The 22,088-nt window shown below is 40.6% G+C and overlaps 2 protein-coding genes across 3 annotated transcripts; one reads left to right on the forward strand and one right to left on the reverse strand.

Moving 5' to 3' along the window:
* The first annotated feature begins 125 nt into the window (after nt 1–125).
* Nucleotides 126–13,444, forward strand: ccdc191 (coiled-coil domain containing 191). Its single transcript, XM_071485175.1, has 17 exons — nt 126–402; nt 1,083–1,121; nt 1,829–1,964; nt 2,075–2,227; nt 3,389–3,567; nt 3,734–3,957; nt 5,191–5,344; nt 5,453–5,643; nt 5,868–6,117; nt 6,687–7,108; nt 9,009–9,100; nt 9,443–9,525; nt 9,635–9,736; nt 9,892–10,035; nt 11,090–11,242; nt 11,661–11,815; nt 13,295–13,444. The coding sequence occupies exons 1-17, from the start codon at nt 331–333 to the stop codon at nt 13,434–13,436; spliced, it is 2,691 nt and encodes an 896-aa protein (XP_071341276.1). The 5' UTR covers nt 126–330; the 3' UTR covers nt 13,437–13,444.
* A 107-nt stretch (nt 13,445–13,551) lies between these two features.
* zdhhc23b (zinc finger DHHC-type palmitoyltransferase 23b) lies at nt 13,552–21,426 on the reverse strand. 2 transcript variants are annotated; one of them, XM_071485179.1, is made up of 5 exons: nt 21,115–21,426; nt 19,143–19,297; nt 17,459–18,148; nt 16,858–17,025; nt 13,552–14,781 (listed from the first exon to the last, which is right to left on the reverse strand). In XM_071485179.1, the coding sequence occupies exons 2-5, from the start codon at nt 19,277–19,279 to the stop codon at nt 14,508–14,510; spliced, it is 1,269 nt and encodes a 422-aa protein (XP_071341280.1). In that variant the 5' UTR covers nt 19,280–19,297; nt 21,115–21,426; the 3' UTR covers nt 13,552–14,507. The 2 variants fall into 2 exon arrangements, with proteins under 2 accessions (XP_071341280.1, XP_071341279.1); XM_071485178.1 differs by having other exon boundaries at nt 21,103–21,426.
* Between the last annotated feature and the right edge of the window lie 662 nt (nt 21,427–22,088).

Raw genomic sequence — 22,088 nt, forward strand, 5'->3', positions numbered from 1 at the left:
ACTGTTGTTATGGTTACCGGAGAGACGCCTAAACTACAAACAACGTTAGTGGGACACGTAGTCCTGAAATGTTTCGTTTGTGCGACAATTCGAAAAGAAAGACGATTTATTTACTACATTACCCAGAATCCTGCGCGGTCCTAAACGACGGCGGTTATATATACAGTCCTGTGCGTTTTGCCATGGCTCTTTGTAGTGACTTCTGAAACACTTTGTGGATATACATTTAAAATAGTCGGCCTTTGTGTTTGGCGCAGGCTGTTAGTAATAGATACTTTAATGTTTGTCAGGAATAGATCGTAATATCCGAGGTATATAACTAAACAGAAAATGACATTCCCAGGTCATAATCCTCACCTGTTTAGGTGGAGGAGGATCGGAAAGGGTACATCAGCAGACAAGGTAAGTTTAGTCTTTGGATTGATGTTAAACTCAGAGGTCTACACAGATATTAAACTGTGGCTGCCTATTCTTGATAATAAATCCAAGGTGCTGCTCGCCTGAACACCTTTTCTTATCGAAAGGGAAAACATAAAATGTTTTTTTCCCCCGTCTATTTTCACTTTCCAGACCTTTTCCCCTCGATTATCAAATCACTGAGAGGGGTAACACAGAATTGTAAAAAGTCCCCTATTGGATTTATGAATGAAGAAGACGCATATCACTGTTAATACCATGTATGGACTTATGGCTTGTTACAGGGGACAGTCATAAAAATGTCACACAGAAGGCCCTCCTTAGATAATCACATGCCTGCAGCCTGAGACAGAGATAGCTGAATCGCTGCTAGTAAAGCACGGACTTTTGGACGTCTGGGAAATGATTTAGAAGTAATCTGCTGATTTAAGGCAATTGCTAAGCTTACCTGGGAAATAATCCGCAGACATCAGGCATTGGCTCAGCCCTCAATTTGCACACTATGCCTGCAGTAAGGTCTCTGTGAGCTTGTCTCAGGCATTTTCAAGCAGGTAAAGGTGACCATGAGACGAGCATTTCCACAGGCCCTGTGGTCTCACTTACAAACAGTATCTTTGGGTCAATTTATGTAACTTACACTTCCATTTATTTTCTTTCAATAACAGATGCATGTGAAGAATGGTGATATTGATCAGTGGAGGAAGGTGAGAGGAACTTGTGTGTTGTGTTCTGCTCTGTGTATATATGGTGTTGGTACCCTTCCACTTCCAAACAAAAACAACACAGTTTTCTCTGAAATAAGTTGAAACTGGCAGAAGTAATTGGCATCCACTATTTGCTATTCCATATTAAATAGAACAGACAGAGTAGATTTCGGTTTTCTAAGTAACATTGATTTCATTTGAATTATACATGTCAATGGCATTTTCATTTGTTTCAAAATGGCATAGACAAAAACATTGAGACCTTTAACCTAATGTTTTGTATACCATCATTTGGAGACAGCTACATCAGCTGTACATACAGCCATCAAGTGCTTTCTGTAGCTCTTACTCTATATTTTTTCTGCTCGGAGAGGTTCTTGTAGCCTTCACCTTGACCACGCAAATATGTTCTTCCTTATATCCTCAGACAACTCTTTTCTTTTTGTTCTCCTGTCCATGTTCAGTGTGGTGCTCACAATGATACCAAACAGCACAATGAGGACATTTATCCATTTATATGTGCTAAATGACTGACTATCACTACAATCCACTATTTATCATCACATCTAAGCCTTTCTACCAATCATTTTGTGTAAGGGTACCAAAACTTGTACGCATATTTTTTTTACTATGCATGTTTTTGTATCATTGTAAATTGAACATCTTTTGGTTTTTGGACATCTATTTGTCCATTTCCTTCTCCTCAGCGAGTGGAGATTGCTTCTGAGTTTGCTGTATCTCAAGTCTTCTCCCACAAGAAACCTCACTCAGGAACCAGCAGCCTAGCTGTTCCATTGCGAAGCACTGACCAGTTAAGAGATCACGATGACGCTTACAGTGAAGGTGGGTCAGGCAGTGATAAAGTAACAGAGGTGTCTCTAGAGAAGTAATAGAGAGTTGAACCTGTAGAGCAGCAGGTTGAATGATGACATTTGGGTTGTTGCTTCTTGCAGCTCAGGCTCTTCTTGGTGATTGGCTGGGCAGTAAGTTGCGCTTGGAGCTAGAGATGGAGGAGGAGGATGACCTAATGTGTTCCACTGAGAGGAAAAACCCTGTTGTCCTGGCTAGTTCTCAGCCTACTACCCTGAACTATGACAACTTTGATGGTAAGAAAACTTCTAACTATCTATCCAGTTAACATAAGGCTCATTATTGTAGACAGTTCAAATTTGACTTTGTTGGCCAAAATGGGAATTACATTTGACATGAATGGCTATAATGTATATTTGGAAAAAGTAGAGGATAAAGATTATAGTTAAATGCTCTACTTGAAAGGTTGGAGCAGAACACCAGTAAAGGAATAACTCACCACAAAGATTCACTCATTATCATGGCACACTGACCCAAGGCTCAGCTGAGGTTTGCAGGACAACAACACACAGTGAGTTAGACCTGTAGGTCAATCCCATCCTTCTTCCAATCCAGTTAAGTTCAGTAGAGACATGTTTGTATTGTTATTTCTGGATGACCTACTCCCTAAAAGTTCAATCAAGGTATCAGGTTTTAATATTTCTCCAATGTTCATAACCAAGTCTTGTCTTCAGGTAACATTAAGCATTGGAGATCATACCAGTGGTTTTGCACTTTTGAATCATTAACTACCAGTCATTTAACCTGTACTTTACCTCACTGGTGGTGATTTTCCTTGGCTTTTCATAGGTTTTGCAATTGTTTTCACTACAATATGAAAATCAACTGGCAGAGATTTTAGCTTGAGATTTGAAATCAATCACAGTGTATGTTTTACTTGCTAAGTTTGTCTTGGTTAGTCCCTTCAAAGAAATTTAAACCTTTAGAGTTGACTGCAAAACAGCTGCTTTTTGAAACCAAGAGGCTACCTTTTTTTTCCTTTTCACAATGTCCTGTCTCTTGGTATTTTGGGTTTCATTTTCTTTCAACATAACTTGTGAATGCAATGATTTTCAGCAAGTAGCCTCCAAATCTTTTCAGAACAATCCATACTTTTAACTGTCCTACTATAGAGTTGAATACATCATATATAATATTCATGGTTAATTAGATGCCTACTGTAATAGATTACCCAACTGAAGAGTATGTGTAGTTTCTGCGCTTTGATTTTCACACCACAGTGAAATGAATTGAAACCAGCGACTGCCTGGACAGAGGAAAATAAACCTAAAAATTTACTTTGGTCAGCAGTACATCTCAAGTACATTTTATTGGATAAAATCACCCGCACAGACCATTAAAAACACCTCAGATGTGATATAATACTTTTTCACACTCACTTGTGCAAATATAATTAGATCTCTACAACCACCTGGCTGATGAAGAAGAGCACAGTGCTGTTAACAGCTTCCTACAAGACCTAATGGAGCAAGAAGTGCTGGACTCAGGGATGATGGAGGAGCTGGCCCTGGATGTGGGACAAACGAGGAAGAAGTTCAGAGACCCAATCATCACCATGGAAGCACGACACCAGCAGGTATGTGACCAGTGTCAGTCTCAAATTCTTCAAGTTGCGTAAGAGATGTGAAAACTGTTGATTGGAAAGCTATCACTGTGACTAGTGCTGAGCGAATCAGATGGAACGATGGGCAGCCAAGTTGTGTTCTCAATTACGCTAATTGATCTACTGATTGCCACTGAAGGTGCGAGAGAATAGAGCCCAGCGTGAGGCTGAGAGGCAGAGGCAGCAGAGAGAGAGGGAGGCTCAGCAGGGGGTCAGACAGGAGGCAAAGAAGAGGGAGCGAGAGGAGGAGACAAGGAAGAAGCAGGAGGCACGGAGACAGGAGGAGATGGTGCAGCAGGAGATGGTGAGACTGCGACGCCAGATGGAGGAGAGGAGAGGCCTGGAACAGCTGGTTAGACAGAGGTATGGTCTCCACAGCAACCAATGACCTCTGCTGAAGTGCTTACAACAATCCTCCTCGATCTTCCTAAAGTGGGTAGAATGGATTAATGGTAACTTAATGGGCCACCTCCCTCACCCGAACAAGTATTGTACAAGTGTCCCTGTGGAGGGTATATAAGCCCTTGACTAACATGACGAGACTGTTGCATAACTATCTCTTACTATGTGTGTACTCACTGGCCAAGGCCTTTCTGTATCACAGCTGTGAATGAAGTAACTTTTATCAAGAACATCATGTTGAATGCAGTCAAAGGCTGCCACTAAACAGAAATAAATACGAGACCTTTGGATTTATATTCTTGCAACTAAGAATAGTATTAATAATATATTCTTTCATTTAGATGTGACAAGATTGGGAGTGGGCAGTTGAATAACCCTTAAGTACTTCAAAACTATTGTACTAGAGAAACAATGGGAGATGTGGACAAAGGTAGGCTACAATGGAGAGTGGAAGTGTTTAGCAAAGACTTCCAATGAATATATATGAAAAACCATTTGCTACTGTCAAGAAGATATTATGCAAAGAAAAATATTCTAAAATTTGAAAAAAAAAAACTACAGCAGTTTTGAAAGTATCTTTGTACTTAATTTAAAGTATTTAATCTTAAAATTTATATGACAAATTATTCAGTTTTAGGTTTATGTGTTGAGTATGGAATAAAAACAGATGATTGTTTGTCACATGGTTTCTGGGATTGTTGGAATGTAAAAAGGTTGGGTTAAACTTCACTTTGTATTTTTTAGGCCACTAATTTTGAGTAGCTAGTCAAGGTACTGTTATTGATTAATTGTTATTTTTATATTATGTCCATAAAAAGCTCCATAAGGAGCTCCATGGAAATCTAAATCTCAAAACTACAGGTTTGGAGGGAACTGGAGTTATATTGTTTAAAAATTTAAAATGAATTGAAATTAAGAAAATCGATGAATTCCAGTAGATACAAGTATGGAAAAACTATGTGAATCCGTATTAAATTAGATGTGTGAAGGCAAGATATATTTTTGTGTGTTTTTTATTTGTTTGCTTTGTGAGTTATTGAGCTGTAATATACAGTTTTTATCTATACAGACAAAGAACTTAAAATTCACACATTTTCACTTTTTAGGTTTTTCACATTTTCAATTTTAAGGAATGTCTGTAATTCATCTGGTGGCCCTATTAGGTTAAGTAGTAGCTGTATGTTTATTCCACAGGGAGAGGGAGAGAGTGGAAGGGCAGAGGGCAGCCAGGAGCCTCCAGTCAGCTCCAACACTTTCCACAAAACAGCAGCAGCAGCAGCAGAAAGACACAGAGCGACTGTTTAAAGAACAGAAAATTCACACCATGGTTCACATGAGCAACCTCAAGGTTAGTATTTGTGCTAAGTGTGTGAGTGTACTGTATTTGCAGTTTGGTACAGGAAGTGTAAGAATGCCCACGCTAACCTCAGTGCCTATATTTGTGTGCATCTTTAAGTGTTTGCAGAGGCATTTCTCTGGATGGTATTCAGTCATGTTGGACCGTAGGCTACATATGGGTAAGGCCATGGCCCTCTGTGACTGGAAGAGGCAACTGAGAGCATGGCGAGCATGGCGAACCGTGGTGTGGGCACAACAAAAGCAGCGAGAGGTAGCAAGAACAGAGGAGGAGCTACGAACTGAAAACAGGCAAGAACCAAAGAAAATAAGTCCTGTAAACCTGTTATTGTATGAATCCTGCCTTTTACCACAAATCACACAATGTAAATTACTACCTACCATGTTCAAAATTAAACTATAAATTTTGGCATTGCCTTTTAAGGACACTCACTGATATAACTCTTACATCCTGTTACCCTGACCAAGCAACACTTGACACTGAAGAAAACAATCACATTTATTACCTGCTGCAGACAATGCCAGCTGGCTGTGGAGAGTGACCGAAGGCGGTTGCTGCGGCGATGTCTGAATGAGTGGCGGCTATGGTGTCGGATGGAGAGGGAACAACGAGAGCTTTTGGCCCAGCAGCAGGAAACCCGCCGCAAGATGGCCGCTTTAATCAATGCTGCATCAACAGGCAAACTCGATGCCACAGAAACCCCCACTTATCAGCCAGTAATGGCCCCAGCTGAGGCACCTAGCCAACCAGAGACCACAGAGAAGGTCAGAGGTCCACTCACAAATCCTAATATCATCACAAATCACAACTTTTACAATGGACTCAAGATTTACACACTGAGTGAAATCCTGAACAAACATCACGTCTGTTTTTGACGGGTGATGCCAAAGGTCTAATTACTGAGGCAATAAATAAGTTTGGGGACTAAAATGAATAAAAAAATGTTGTCTTTGCATGGGATGACCTGACCTTTTTTCGCTACATCAGCCAGGGAGAAAAACTTTCCTACTGAAATATTCACAACTCTAGAGAGTGAGCGAGCAGGAAAAGAAGGAGCAGTGTAAATATAGAGGACAGGAAGGCATAGAGCAGATGGAAAAAAGAGAGAAATAAGAAAAATAAGTAGTGTAGGACAGTGGAACAGGGCTCGAGGGACAGAGACGCAGGAGTTGGAGGGGTTCATGGTAGAGGGGTCAGTAAAGAGGCCACATTTGCTGGTTATATATGAGGATATATAGATTAAGCCTCTGGTAAACCTGGGCCTAAGGGCAGTCTTTGATTCTGTCATGTATAATTTAACAACTTCTTCTGTGTTCTGTTTTATTCACTGTAGGAAGATCACCACAGGTCAGGCACTTTAGCCCCTGACACCTCTGCAGTACATCAGGATAAGAAGCCTGTGGGTTTTGTGACCCAGCCCACTCAGCCATGGCAGGTGACCCGAAGGCACGTAGCACTGACTGCTGCTGAGCTCCACGATGCACGGCAGAGAGGTGAGGGCGGTGGCTTCGCCTGTTCAAAAAGCACCGTGTCACCTGGCAGCAGGTTTGAGAACAGGCACGCCGCCCAGCAGCAGATCATCATGCAGCAGAGGAAGCTGTTGAAGGACCAGCAAGAGCAAATTGCGCGACTGAAAGTAGAGCAGAACATGATGGGTTTGGAGCTGGAGACTAAGAAAAGTGCACACACCTCACAGCTATCAACAGGAGGAGGCTCAAGACCAAAGAGCAACAACTTTGACTGCACAGAGCAGAGGTAATGTAAGGCAATCTACTTATGGTTCATTGGGTAGCTGTTCTGGAGCTCTCAACCATAATACACAGTCTTCATCAGCAGGTGGATTCTGCCCAGTTGTCATGGAAGATGTGTAGATGTTAAAATATAGATTTTTCTTAGCATTTCATAGATTTTTCTATTTATTTTGGATGACAGTATGGAGAAATAATTTATTTGACTATAATTTAGTGAAGGTGAGCATGTGATCACCATTCAGAGATCTTATTATGCAACATCTCTTAGAAGTCTCTTTGAGATTTCTTGTACTGTGGGCTAATGTGAAGTTTATTACAACTGTAATTATCATAGAGTGTCATAGAGTGTTTAGTCAAACTTGAAAATGTGCTTGAAAAGACACTGTTGAACACTACTAATTAAATTAAAGAATTTAAAATTTGTATAAAAGTAGACTTACAGTCAGAATGAATCTTGGACCACTTCGTCTTTGTATGTTTACTGTTACAGTGAAATACAGTGAACACAAAATAATGTGATGGTAAAAGGTTAGAAATGATGTGGGGAACATGGATTTGTAGTTCTGTCAGGAACTCCCATCCCATATAAGGGGAGGTTTAACTGTGTGCCAATAGAAACCTTTAAATGAGATGTTGAAGATCTGTAAGCAGGAGTTGGTGCAAAAAGGTGGCATTTATTAAGAAAAATATCAATGAAACAGCAGCAAAAATGAACCCCAGGAAATTCAACCGAGATAACTTTCTTTTAAATTGTCACATCATTCACAGATCAGGAAAAACATTTTGTAAACATTTTTATAGATATTTTTTCCTTCATATCTATTTTTAGACTTTTCACTTTTTTTCTCATAAAATATGGAATAATTTTCAAGCTCTACTATACCATTAACCACTTACCTCAGCCACACCTAACTGAAACATACCACCTGTGAGAAAAGTATAGGGTGAGATAGACAGGAAGAAGCATTAAAATAAAACACTACATCAAAACAGCAGTGATTTAAGATTTTCCAGTTATTTCCAACAATTACACACACGCTCACTCAGAAATGTACAAATTTTAATGCAATGACTGAATTATTCATTGAACACACACACACACACAGTACCTGCTGGAGATACAGACACCAGTGAAAAGAGAGAAAATCAGCCTTTTCACATTATCTAACAATGTGTTCTGTGCCTTTACTGCTGTTTAGGATGATTTAGTAAATTGAATAAGTACAGTATGTGTATATATGTAAGTGTTATTCTGTACAGTATGAGGCCTGGTCTCCTATTCGACCATTTCTCACTGCAAACCCCTTGACAGCGCATTATAAGTTAGAAAGTCTCACAAACTCCACAGGCCCTAGATGTGCTATTAGCTCTGAAACTCTGTCAGGATGATGAATAATCACTTAGCTCACTTCTTTCTCTACAGTGGAGGATAATGGCAGAATAAGTTGGCAGGTTTTTGTATGTGGACACCTCAGTAGCTTAGCTTAGTGGGCTGAATGTTATTTCTTTTACAAATAACACCCTAGTCCGTTAATAGCTTTCCTTGTTAAATATAAGTCACATAGGAGTAGATACAAAGAAACAGAATTTTGTATATTCAGAGTTAATATAATTATATATTTATGTGACAAAAAAAAAATTAAATATGCTTTTAACAAGATCTAGATGCAACATTGAACAGGGTTTCAAAATGTCCTTATGCATAAAGGTAAAAAGCTCTGCACTTCATTGTAATTCAGTTACAGATTTATGGCCATTCTGGTGCATGTTGGTTGGGTTTGTCTTCAGTCGATGCCTGTCTGAATAAAATTTCACAGGCAAGGATCAAGAAGATGTGAATGAACAGAAAGAGAGATGACGGATCTTTGTTTTTGTGCTTGGGGCCGTGATTGTTGCTGTTGCAGGGCACTGAGAGTTACCGGAGAATCTGACAGTCAGTCTACACCCCTGAGGAAAGCTGTCACACAACAGACATGCCCCCATCCAATCATCACGGGTCAGTCTGCAAGTTCATTCACTCTATAAGATGAATAGCTTACATACTCAAACCCACATATACATAGAAGCACACACAGCAGGTACATCAATCATCCTATTGTGGCTCCTCTGTCAAGAAAATTGGATAACCTTGAGTCACACATATGGAGACTTGCTTTTGCAAATGAAAAAGCCCACAGATGTATAGTCCTTTAACAATAACACTCATGTTTACCTTAACTTCTGGTTGTGTGTCAAGAATATTAAGGGTGAAGCATACATAAACAGGCACATATCCACACCTGAGACTATTGTAGAAGAATACCTCATGCTCAACTCACTCCTCTACCTCTCTGTGAAGCCATGGAGGCGCGTGCACGTCAACGCACAGAGCGAAGAAAGGCGATAGAGGAGCTCAGGAGAAAGAAGGAAGAGGAAAAGCTGGTGAGAGATTGGGAAGTCATGTTTTGGACCACTAACTGCCAGTTGTAATTGTCTGGTACCGTGTAAAAAAAATAAAATAAATTGTAACCAAAGAACCCAACTTTTCCAGGCTGAGATGAAAGCTGCTGAGGAGCAGAGACAGAGGGAGGAGGAGGAGAACAAACGCAAAGCAGCAGAAAAGAGGAAGGAGGAGAAAAGGCTGGAAAGAGAGGTGAGATGTGTTTCATATTTTATGGATTCTGCTCAGTGAGCAGAGGACTGCTTCATGTATTCTAACTCCTATTTTTGAGTCAGTGACTGGCAGGACAGCACTCTTGTGACACTTTGCAGAATATTAAAACGATGTCACCTTCTTTGTGTGGGCAGAGGGAAGAGGAACAACAGAGGCAACTGAAAAGGCAACAGGAGCTCCTGAAACTGGCCCGTCAGCACTATCACAGAACCTTGTTGCTACGGAGAGGCCTGGCACCGTGGAAACGCCTCATTCAGCTCAGACAAGCCAACATACAGGTAAATCACCTGTCGTGTCCACTGCAGCAGTCCACACAGTATTTCCCCACCAAACCCAACCTGCCCTCAGTCTTCCAACTCAACTTATTAAGAACCCAGGAGGTGCTCTTGGCTTCAAAGAGCGTACTAAAAATCTTATTTAAACCGAAAAGGTGCGAGGAGGGCTTAAGGCATTTCATTATCACACAGGTTCTTGAAACAGAATTACAAAAAGCAAAGGGGGAAAAAAAAGACATCCAGAGGTAAATGTGGCATAAAAACTCCCAGTCCCGGCATATGCCATGAATTTGAATGATAAAAAGCTTCCCTGGACATTAAAAAGAGCACACACAATACTGCCCGAGCATCTGCTGCCTGGCATGAAGGCAATATGTTCACAGACTGCAGTCTATTAAAGGATTTTTGTGATTCCAATCTTGACAAGTGCACACATGACCAGAATCTTTGGCTTTTCTTCTATTTATGTATTTAGCCTTTTCTATCAATCATGTATTTATTTATTTTTTTATTTTTGTTATCCTCGTTACTAGGAATATTTTTCTTTGATTATCATTCAGTTTAATTCATATCTGTCTATTGGTACTGAATTCTCTCTGGCTGTGAAGCATATTGGTACTTTGATTTTCATTAGTGCTACATAAAGTTCATTATTATAATTATTATTATGTACCACAAATCACATGCTGTGTATCCACAGGCAACCCACTCTAACACATTTAATAGACTGATAATTGTGAGCAATGAGCCAACTGTTTTAGGAAAAATACTCACTCTGCAACATTAAATACCTCAAGCCAAAGCCACAATATAGAGAAAACCCACCCCATCTTTCTAGCGGCATTCCCTCGACAATATTGTCATTTCATCTTCCAAATGTTGCCTTTGCACAGCATCACAGAAAATCTGGTGTATACATGTTTCAAAGCAGGATATAAACCTTCTTTGGGCACTTCATCATTTTATACCACTCCATTATTTCTACCTGGCACATATGACTGAATGAAGGATGCATTCATCAATGTGCGTCGGCGCTTTTCTTTTCAATCCCTGCCAGCTGGCCGAGAGTCATCACAATCTCCTCCTTCTGAGGCGGTGCACACTAGGCTGGCAGCAATCAGCACGGGAGTCCCTGTCTAAAAAAGAAGCTTCTGCTGACCAACTGCACCAGCACTTTTTGATTCGGAGGAGCTTAAGCTGCTGGAAAAGAGTGTGTATATACTTGTGCACACACACGCACGCACACACACACACACACACACACATACAGTTACTCAATCAGAATTGCAGTTTCCCCATCATCTGCCAGTTACTAAGAAAAACACCCTTTCATAATCCCCTCTTCCACTTCCACTTAGTTATGTTTTCAGGTGCCCTGTCTTTTAATTGGGAATTTTAAACCATTTTCTACTTATTTTTGGTTTAAATTAGTACCATCCTCATCACTTCAGCTTACTATCTTGCAATTGTTGTTTTGTTGCCGATTAGACTGCTGAAAGGTGTGTGGAATGACAATTAGCAGCATTTTCCAGCTTTAAATAAGGCAGATAAATCATTTGCATTCTACTTCATGCAAGTGTTACGCTTTTACAATATCCTTATCCTTAAGTGAGTCTTGTGTGGTTCAGCTAAAGGACTGGCGAATGATTCAAGAGGAGCGGGCAGAGCGTTTCTACCGTGCACACACCCTGAAGAGGTTTCTGCTGGCACTGCTGGACCATGTGACCCAGGAGAGGCTGGTGGAGTGGGACTGTCAGGAGCTGGCTAAGGAGCACAATAACAGGTCTGCTACCTGTGACTTTGCCATATGTTCACTGGATGGATGCTGCAGTGTGTTCACCCAGTCATCTTACCGACTAACAGGGTGTGATATTAAATTTAACAGCTTGTAAAAACTTTAATTACAAGTTGAAATGTAATATCAGACCAATACACTGAGAAACTACAATGCCTTGAAGACCTTTAAGACATAACTATTAATTTTAATGTGAAGACTTGCTAATTCCTATTCTAAGGTTAAAGGCTTTAAGACCTTTAATAAAGGTTAGACACTGACGCATGGAGTCGTTGGACATTTACCTATGTGAAATATGAGTGGTGCATAGCCACATTTCGTGTCCTTTTTACAGTAACTGCCTGTGCATTTGATAGAAAATTACATCTTCTCCTTGACCTCAGTGAAGTGCATATCTGGAGTTAGCTGTAATTTTTTTCTCTTTGTATTATGAATAATAGGAGTCAGTTTTGCTGCTCACGTAGAAACCTCAAAATAGATAAACAAATTGGCATAGCAGCGTAGTTCTGGACTCAATGTTCCTGACCCTGGATAACAGAAAATGTTCACTATTTGCAGAAATAATTCCCTTCCAGGCTATCTCTTTCAGTTCATTTTGTGACTTCAAGTAATACATGGTTCTTACAACAGAGTGTGTTGTGATCCTATTAGCAGTGTGAGGCTGTGCTGACACAGTGGTGCTTTGTGCTAAATGCTAACTTCAGAATGCTAATATCCTCACAATAGCAATACTAAAATGCTCCTGTTTTGCACAAATAAGTGAATTAGTATAGTGCAATAGCATGCTAATAATTGGTAATTAGCACTAAATGCAAAGTATAAAAAAGGCTGGTGGGAATGGTATTAGTTCTGCAAGGCAACTTTTTGTTATTTACAAAGAAAATTTCATAGAAACCCATCTAATAATTGTTAACCAAAATCACAAATGTCAACCTCACACTAGATCAAAAGTCAGAGAATCACCAAAGTCAGCGGGATTCATCCTCTGAAGACCATGAATGTCAGAATGAAGTTTCACTGCAATCCACCTCTGTTGAGATATATCAGTCTGGAGTGGTGGATTGACCAACAGGCAAAAATATCTGTTTGGTGACACTTTATTCAGAACTTTTCTATTTGCATTAAAATAGTTCTGCAATGTTTGTTTTCTGCAAAATGTTAATTTTAAATTAACAATTACATTTGGTTCCATTATGCTTAACATTACTATTATGTGGTCTTCTGTTTCCCATTGTGGCAAAAATTAATGATTGCTGGACCACTGGTCTAACTGAATGATATGAATGTCATTGCCACCAAATATGAATGTTTATGAACTTCAGCCTGCAGGTGAATTCCCACCGGCTGCCAAGCTGTCATCATATGAAAACTCATTAGGTGTTGTCATCCCAGAGGTCCCCCATAATTCAGTTTCTTATTGCTCACTTGCTCTGGTCCCGTCTGTCCCTCCATCTGCCTGCACTTTAGACGGGTGTTGCAGCGATGTTTCCTGGCCTGGAGGCAGCTTCCATGTCTGCTGCGCAAGGAAAGAGAGAGGGATGAGCGGCGGGAGAAGTTGGGACGGAAAGTGACTGAGGTTCTGCCTGATTTCTGCTCCTATCCACTGTAAAGCCTCTGGGAGAAAGTGTCACTGTAGGAGAAACTGCATACCCACAGATGACACACAAACATCTCAATAACTCTGCAGAGGACACACTCACACAAACAGAAAATGAATACATATGCACATTTCTCACATTTCATTTAATAAAAATAAATAAAATTCATTTCATACAAACAGCAGCGATACACATTACTGAGTATTGATTTATTTGCCGTTTCCAGAGCTGTTTATTTCAGAAATCAGTTTGAACCACCTTAAAACAGTAAAAGTAACTTCTAATGTGCTCATAACTATGTAATCAGTTGTAATGTTTAATGTGATGACAGGATATGGAACTTTAATTTGACTGATTATCTGAAAGTTTTCATTTGTTTGTGACAAATATCCATGACACATTTCATGAAGCCAATGGGAGTCTTCTCCTTTGTGAACACTGCAGATAAGCGTTTGTGGAGAATGGAGGAGGAGTAGTGTGCAGAGAGACCATCGTTGACTGATGTGCAGCCCATGTTTTGAGCAGGACTGACAACCCCAGAGGCATCATTATGTTGCTGTGCTCAGAGAAAGGATCAGCAGATCCCTCAGTCTCACATTTTGTTTTGTTTGTTGGCTCTGACCAAGGCACTAGAATGTAAAGGAAACAAAGACAATGTTCAAGTCAAAGGAAGACATCCAGTGTGAAGGAAAGAGTGATATTTGTTTGGCAGAAAGACTGATGACAGGTGGAATGAGGCAGCAGTGGAAAGAGATAAAAGTTGAGTGTGTCTGGTTATAGCTGCATAGAGAAGATGCCAGCTGTCAGTGACATTGATGGCAATGAAAGTATCTTATTGGGGTTTGTAGTTGTTATTGCTATGTGATAAAGTAATCGCAACTCAGGTGGCAGCTCAATTGCTGCAGTAACCCAGTGATAACAGTCCTGGCAGCTCTCAGGTTTGCTGCCAACAGAAGGCGCTCAGTAAAGTTAAATCAGGGATAAAGGAGTCATGCTGCCATCCGGTGAACAGGAACAGAACAGCAGCCATAAACCCCCCCCACCCCAAACTAAGTTTTAAAGGCGGGCTTCATAACAGTCTATTACACCAGGTCTGATGGAGCAGGAGAGGGAGGATTCAGTTTGTCTCCCATGGTCATGAACTCGGCCCAGTTAACACGGAAACCTCGAGAGTAGACACCAGTGTCCACGACGAGTCCCCAGCAGGCACTGCGAGCAGTTTTGTCTCGCAGAGCGATGCGTGCCTCGCGCTCGGTCACGTTATAGCTGATGTTGATGACCTGCACCACCAGCAGGTGAAGCAGCCCACCAGTCACAATGCTGCTGTACCAGGCACAGGTGAAGCAAAGTGCAGTGCTGGAACACAGACAGAGGAAAAAATGGTAAATCCTGCTGCAAGATAATAATAAATCACCATACAGACAACAAGCACCAAACATATAAGTACTTGTAAGGTTATTGCTGTTTGTATATAGCAAGGCTCTAATTTGTTTTTTTTTTGTTTTGTTTTAAAAGGTAAAATACATTTTCAGCACTTGATTTTAACCACTAGTACCTCAGTATAAAAGGTAATTTAGCCCTTGTCTAATACTATTTTTATTTTTTAATATAAAACTGCACACAATTTTAAAATAGTCTGTGAACAGTTTTAAAAAAAGAAGTGGACATATTTTTTTTTTCATATTTAGGACATGATAGCTGTCTGAGGTTGAGATGGGGGTTGAGGTTGATATTTTAAGTGTGCGACGCCTACATACGTGCCAGAGCCTCATCTAAACTACTTCACATCCACAGTCTCACTGCTCTGAGCACAAACAGCGAATCGAAACAGGAAGCATTCCAAGATGCACTGTGAAACCGATTCAATGCCACAATGAAAGAAGCCTCATGTCCAATAAACAAGGACCTCACACAAACTAATATAATCTCAGTCTTTGTGGTGAATTCTGGGAAAAATGTCAAAATGCCCCACAGTGGCTAAAGAAAGTTTCTATGAGCTATTAGATGAAGACAATTTTGCTTTTGATTGCTGCTAAAAGGCCATCTGCCTCTTACTGTTTCCATGGGTTCCATCTGAACTGTAGATGACACCCTCATGCAGAGTTATTCCTGTAGGGCATTGATTATTGAGCTGGTCGTTGTGCAGTTAAGGAGATCTTTAAATTTGTGCCATGCAGACAGACTTTGTAGAAAAGTTATGTTGTTTTTTTTTTTTATATTCCCTAAACAATATTCATTACAACAAGTAACCAAACACTGACCAATAAAGTTTGTGGCAGTTCATTTTACATTTGAAGGAAACTTGAGATCAATGTCAATATTAATATTTAAAGGAAACATTTGACATTTTGGGAAAGATGCTTGCTCACATTTCTGCTGCAAGATAGATGAGAAGATTAATATCACTCACATGTCTGTACTGACTGGAACCAGATAGCCTAGCTCTTTCCATAGGTAACAAATCTTAAACTCACTTGATTAACATGTTATATCTTGTCTGTTTAATCCATACACAAAATACAGACTAGTTGAGTGGTTGTGGTGGGTTATGCCTCACTCTGTTTCCAGTCCTTGAGTTAAGCTAAAGGTAACCAGCTGCTTGCTGTAGCTTCAGATTGTATTTATTGTACAAATACAAGAGAGGCATCAACCGGCTCATCTCATGTCTCAGCCAGAAAATATTTCCCAAAAAGTGGAATTAGTCCATTAGCATACACATCTCTGATGATATATCAGACAATATTTTTTTTTAACATAAACACATAACATTAGCAAAGATTTTTGATGAAGATTCAATAAATCTGATTAATAAAGAATAATGACCAAAATCTATACTGAGCATAACTATCAGTTTTCTCTGGTGGACAAGCTACAAAATACTGACATTGTTTCTTATTTATTGCAAACATATGGTTATCTTTGGCATTTCTGTGTTACAATTTCTTGTCAGTCTGTGCGATATGTACACTAATACCTATATATCTGTGATCAATTTATATTGGCCAATAATATAAATACGATCTACTTGCAATCTGGTATATTTTTGACCTGTATTATTATTTAAGACCTTTGAGGCTAACTTTTGATTTTGGATCACATATAAAACTGACTGACATAATTTTTCTCATCCATTCATTGATTAATTTTCTGTGTCCTGAGAAGGACTGGGCTAAATGAAATACTGCCACACCTTTTTCTATCATCCTAATTTTATTCTTAACTAGAATAATTTGTAGAATTTGAAAGATGATATGATCAAACAACAATTTTACACAATTGGACCTTGCTTTAATACTGAATTTCTGTCATTCCTTCCATCTACTGATTTGAAGATGAATTTTGAAATGGTAAACAGAAACACCAAGAGAATATGATGTTAAAGTCACACAGCCAATCCTGTGTGTGTAAAGTGTATGCCTGTGTTTCCAGTACCTGTACTGGTTGTAGACCCCCGGGCAATACAGCAGGGCGGTGAGGAGGTGTTGTCTCGGACACACACTCTGCAGCACCAGGCTGATCCCATACAGAGACGTCAATAGGAAGAGGACGAGTGTAAGCAGGAAGCTGCGGTGATTGGTCTGCCCCACACAGCTGTTTATCCTACCTCGGCAAGGACGGACGGGATACATGCACAAACAGACAAGTACACACACAGGCAGACAGAACATCGTACTGAGACCCCAGGGATACACTACACATAGACATGCAGGAACACACATGTAAGTGTAGGAGTGGATGGCAGTAAGGAAATGTTTGCCTGTAGCTGTTATTGCTGTGTCTGATGTTCAATCCAACATACAAATATGGTCAATCAAGATGTAGGAAAGTATGAGGTTAACCTGAAAAAAGTCACTTAAGGGCATTGTTTTGAAAATTAAATGGATGTTTGCAGTTTTTAACATTTATTAAATACAGGTTGTGTAGAGAAGACAAGCAGACAAACAAGCAAGGTAACTGCGGTGTTTGGGATGTGAGACAAAGTGGAGGAAACACCAAAGACAGGCCGAGTGAGAGGCATTTCAATGGAACCCACCAGACACAGTGGTGGTCGAGACGCCGCACGCAGACACCACAGATCCGACAATGTCCCGCCCTTGGGGGCCGCACCACCCTGCACACAGGACACCAGTTCTTTCGGCTACTTTCCTTCGGCTCCACCTCGGACTGCTCCGATGATCCCACCCGGCTGAGTACTGTCATCGTCACATCCTGCCTTCCCCCGTTGAGGGCAGGGTCTCTGTCTGCAAGAGGGCTGTAGTAAGTCACCGTGCTGTGAACAACCTCTTGGTTTGGCAGCACAATGCCAGGTTCTCTCTTGGTGTAGACAAGAGCTACCAGGGTGAGGATGACCCCTACAGTTACCACTGATAGCTGGACCAGGCCAATATCCCCACGGGGAAGCACCTCTGTGATGAACAAGTAGTACATGTATGCCAAGGAGAAGAGAGCCAGGCTGAGGAAGAAGAGTGTCCGCCCCTTCTTGCGGTGGGTAACGTAGTAGTACCACAGCACCAGGCCGGGCAGAGCTGTCAGAACCACAACGCCGAGCAAGTAGTGGAGAGCAGCGAGGTGCAGCACGACAGGAAGGAGAATAAGAGGCGGGATGATGGACAGGTCCACTTTGCGGGCTCCACCCCACAGCCAGGGTACACGAATCCGGTCTGTGACAACTTCTGCCACCTGTGACAGGGATTCAGGTTTCTGAGGCTCCCTCTTCAGAAACCTGAAATTAAAAATTAAATAAATGAATAAAAAAGGTGGAATGTTTTTTATCATATGAGCAAACTTTAATCCCATTAACATTTTAAAGAACCCACACAAACCATATCACAGTGCTGGGCCCATTCTAGATATGCCACAAATCACAGCAACCCCAGGTTTTATTTAACATGTCTAATTATCTAATTATCAACCAAAAAAAAAACAACCACACAACATATCCAATTTGTAATGATATGAAACAAAGAAATGCATTTTTGAAGCTTAACAATCAAATGTTTGGTGAAAATCCAGAACAAATCCCCAAATAATTATTCAACTAACTTTCAGGTCTAGTAGGCATGCTGCAATTTTACAGTTATACATAATTAAAAATGATGGTGCTGAAAGAATTAGTCTGGAGTCTGGTATCAGGACATCGATATTTTGTCATTTATTAGTTCATCAAAGTCATTAAGAAGACCAAGCGTCTACAGCCCAGCTAGGGGCTCTGACTGAGGCTGGGCTTTGGCATAGCAGTGTTTGGAATAAAATGCTAACATGCTAATGTTTAGCAAGTATAATATTTACTTTGTTAACCCATCTTAGTCTGGTATGTTAGTTATGCTAACATTTGCTAATAAACACTAAACACAAAGGGCAGCGGGGGCTGGTAGTCATTCATTTTGCAGGTATAACCAAGGTACTGGACAAACATGAAAATTAAGTATCACCAATCACAATTAAATTCCAATCCATCATGAGTGGGACATAGCAGGATTCATGATCTGGGGTCAATGAATGTACAAAAGTGCAATCAATCAAATATTTGTTGAGATATTTCAGTCTGGACCAATGTGGTAGAACTACTGACTGATCAACACCGTTGTCGATGGAGCCAGCCATTTTGTTTCAACTTCTCAGACATGAATATTTCAGTTATTTTAGTTAAAAAAAGAAAAAAAAACATTTCAATCACAAGTTGCAGCCTCAGAGTTAATCAGATAAATCTCTCTCACCGGTCACAAGCATCATCCAGGTCTTCACAGTCGCAGCAGCAGGCTCCTACATGGCTGCGCTCTCCATGTCTGTTCAAATACTCGCAGCAGCACAAGGTCTCCTCCTCCCCCTGCACCTTTTTGGCTCTCTTCTTCATGATGGACAGCCTGGCAACCTATCAGATGTTAAATAAAGTTTATTAAGTACAATCATGAACTGAACCTTTTGTGTTATAGATGAGAAAGAGAGTTCAAAAACAATAAAAATGGCAGATGAGAGACAAGTGAAATACAATAACTGAGAGCATCTCTAAAAGCTCCCTTTTGCTGAAATGACCTTTGCATACAGCAGCTTATGAGTTATTTGCATGTGTTTTCGATGGTGGAGTTGTTCCAAACAGATTTCCACCACGCAACAGTGCAAAGCAGACTGTGCTCATTTGATCCAGCTCCCACCCTCACATCTGTCACACATCTGTCGTGCTTTAATGATTTACAGCAAATGAACGCCCTCCGTTCTGCAGCTTGCAGGCTCGTGTAGACAGTGAGGCAGTGGCAACATTTACAACAGTCGGAGGTCTTCAGTACAAGAAAGCAAGACTGACAATTCTCCAGTTAACCACAAAATGGGATTAATCCTTAAGATCAATTAAACCTCTCTGTGGGGAATCTGGCTCTGGTGAGGAGGCCTGAATGCGCCCCTGATTAGCAATGAATAAAAGCTTGATGTATTACTACTACTGGTTACCCATGTTTTCTGCATTAAGTGGTCATGAAATAGGATCTGATCATCTACATCAGAAATGTAGACAAACATAATGAGCTGAAGCTAAACCGTAAAATCAGTTATAACCTGTTGTGTCTTTTTTGAACATACCCAATAAACAGTCGCAGTGCTGATAGAAAAAGTAAGTGAACCCTTGGGTTTTTTAACTGAACCTTCTTTGGCAGCAATAACCCCAAACAAGAGCTTCTGGTAGCTGCAGATCAGAAATGCACAATGTTCAGGAGGGATTTTGGATGAGTCTTCCTTATAGAACTGCTTCAGACATTTTCTTAGGATGCCTGGTGTGAATGACTCTCTTCAGGTCATTCCACAGCATCTCTTCTGGATTAAGGTCTGTGGTCTGGACTGGGCCACTCCACGAGATGCATTTTCTTTGACTGCAGTCATTCTGTAGTAGATTTACTTTGATGTATAGAGTCATTGTCCTGTGCCATCACCCGGCTTCTACTGAGCTTCAGCTAGGGGATGGCCACCTTGACATTATCCTGAAAGACACCTTGATAAACTTTAGAGAACTGTCCGGGCCGAGAGACAAAGCCCCAAATCATGTTGCTCCGTTGACCTTACTTCACCCTTGGGTTGATGTTTTCATGTTGGTATGCGGTTCCCTTTTTTTAACAGTAATTAAATAAAATATTTACAAAAAATACTTATGGATAAGAAAAAGCATGAACCACAAGCACATAAGGTCACCCCCTCCCAAGATTAAATGAACTAATCTCACATTGAATAATAATGTGAGTCTGATTACCAGGCTACACAAAACTGTACTAGGATTGATTTATTAATTGATGGCAGAGGGGGGTCACTCTTTTAGAATTATTATTTATTATAACATATTGATATAAAATGTATTTTGCTGAGTTGACAACTCTTCTTAACAGGCAATAAGGAGAAAACCCCCTGTACTTAAACCTACATTGGTTTCTGGAGACACTGTGGCTCAAAACCTTCTGGGATGTGTAATAGCAGGTTAATGGAGGGCTTCCTGGATTGGTGTACTTTGTTTAATGTTTCTCACACTGAAAATAAAGTCTTGCTCTCCTGAGGTCACTGTTTCATTTTTTGCTGAACACTCATCAGTTAATCCCGGTTTCAGTTTGTACCTGTCAACACGTCGCTGTCTGCGTCCGATCGTGTTTAAATACATCGTCAAAGACACACAACAAACGATGAAACAGAGCTTTAGCATACCTGTGCACTGACCTGCTACATGCCGACGCTTTGGAGTAAATATCGACCGAAACGACCCCCCCCCCCCCCCGCCGCCGGGCTTCTCAGCGGAAGTCTCTCTCCCGGTAACGGCTGTCGTATCCGGTGTTTCTCCGAGCGACACACCGCTCACTGTGCCGTGGGAGTCACCGGAACAACAGCAGCCGGTGGTGAACCGTGAAAGGCTGGGTTCAAACCATAGACTGTATATAAGGTTCAAACGACCGGGTAGGCGATTTTCGGGGGGAGGGTCCTCACCGGGGTTCGGGTTTCGGTTTGGGGAGAGACGTTCTGCGGCTGCGCTGTCCCCAGTTTCCCCCTGACGTCACATGAGGTAGCCTCTCCCCGCCCAGGACCCGCTTCAACTCCCACACCTACAGGGCAGCAAGCTGATAGTGGAGTCCATGGTAAATGTAGTTAAATTTAACCACTGTGTTTTACAGTGTTTTACAGTAAACAGTGGTGGAAGAAGTTCTCAAAACCTTCACTGGAGTAAAACTATTAATATAACCATGTAAAAAAAAAAATACTGAAAGCACATTAATTATTATCATCTAATTATAGTGAAAGTATAAAAGCAGGCTACTTACCCAGAGACAGTGATAAATTATCAATATGACCAGGGGTGTAGCACAGAAGTGGACAGTAACAAAGTAATTAGGTACAATTTTAGTTCAGCATTTTTACACTACTCTACTAAATTTCTAAGGCAAATATTGTACTTTTTACTCAACTATATTTATTTATCAGTTAGTTACTAGTAACTTTTCAGATTAGATTTTACATAAACAACATGTGGACTATTTGGACCCGTGTATAAATTATGATGTGTAGAGATTAAACCACCCAACAGCGTATGAAGCAGTTAAAATGACCTTCACTATGACCAACTACAAAACTGAAGCACTGCTTACATATTTATACATCATTTATGATCCAAAAAAATATAAGAGACAGAGGCCATTCTC

This window comes from Trachinotus anak, unplaced genomic scaffold, assembly GCF_046630095.1.
Source record: "Trachinotus anak isolate AG129_WGS33_773 ecotype Australia unplaced genomic scaffold, CSIRO_AGI_Tana_v1 ptg000009l, whole genome shotgun sequence".
In the NCBI taxonomy this organism is placed as follows: Eukaryota; Metazoa; Chordata; class Actinopteri; order Carangiformes; family Carangidae; genus Trachinotus; species Trachinotus anak.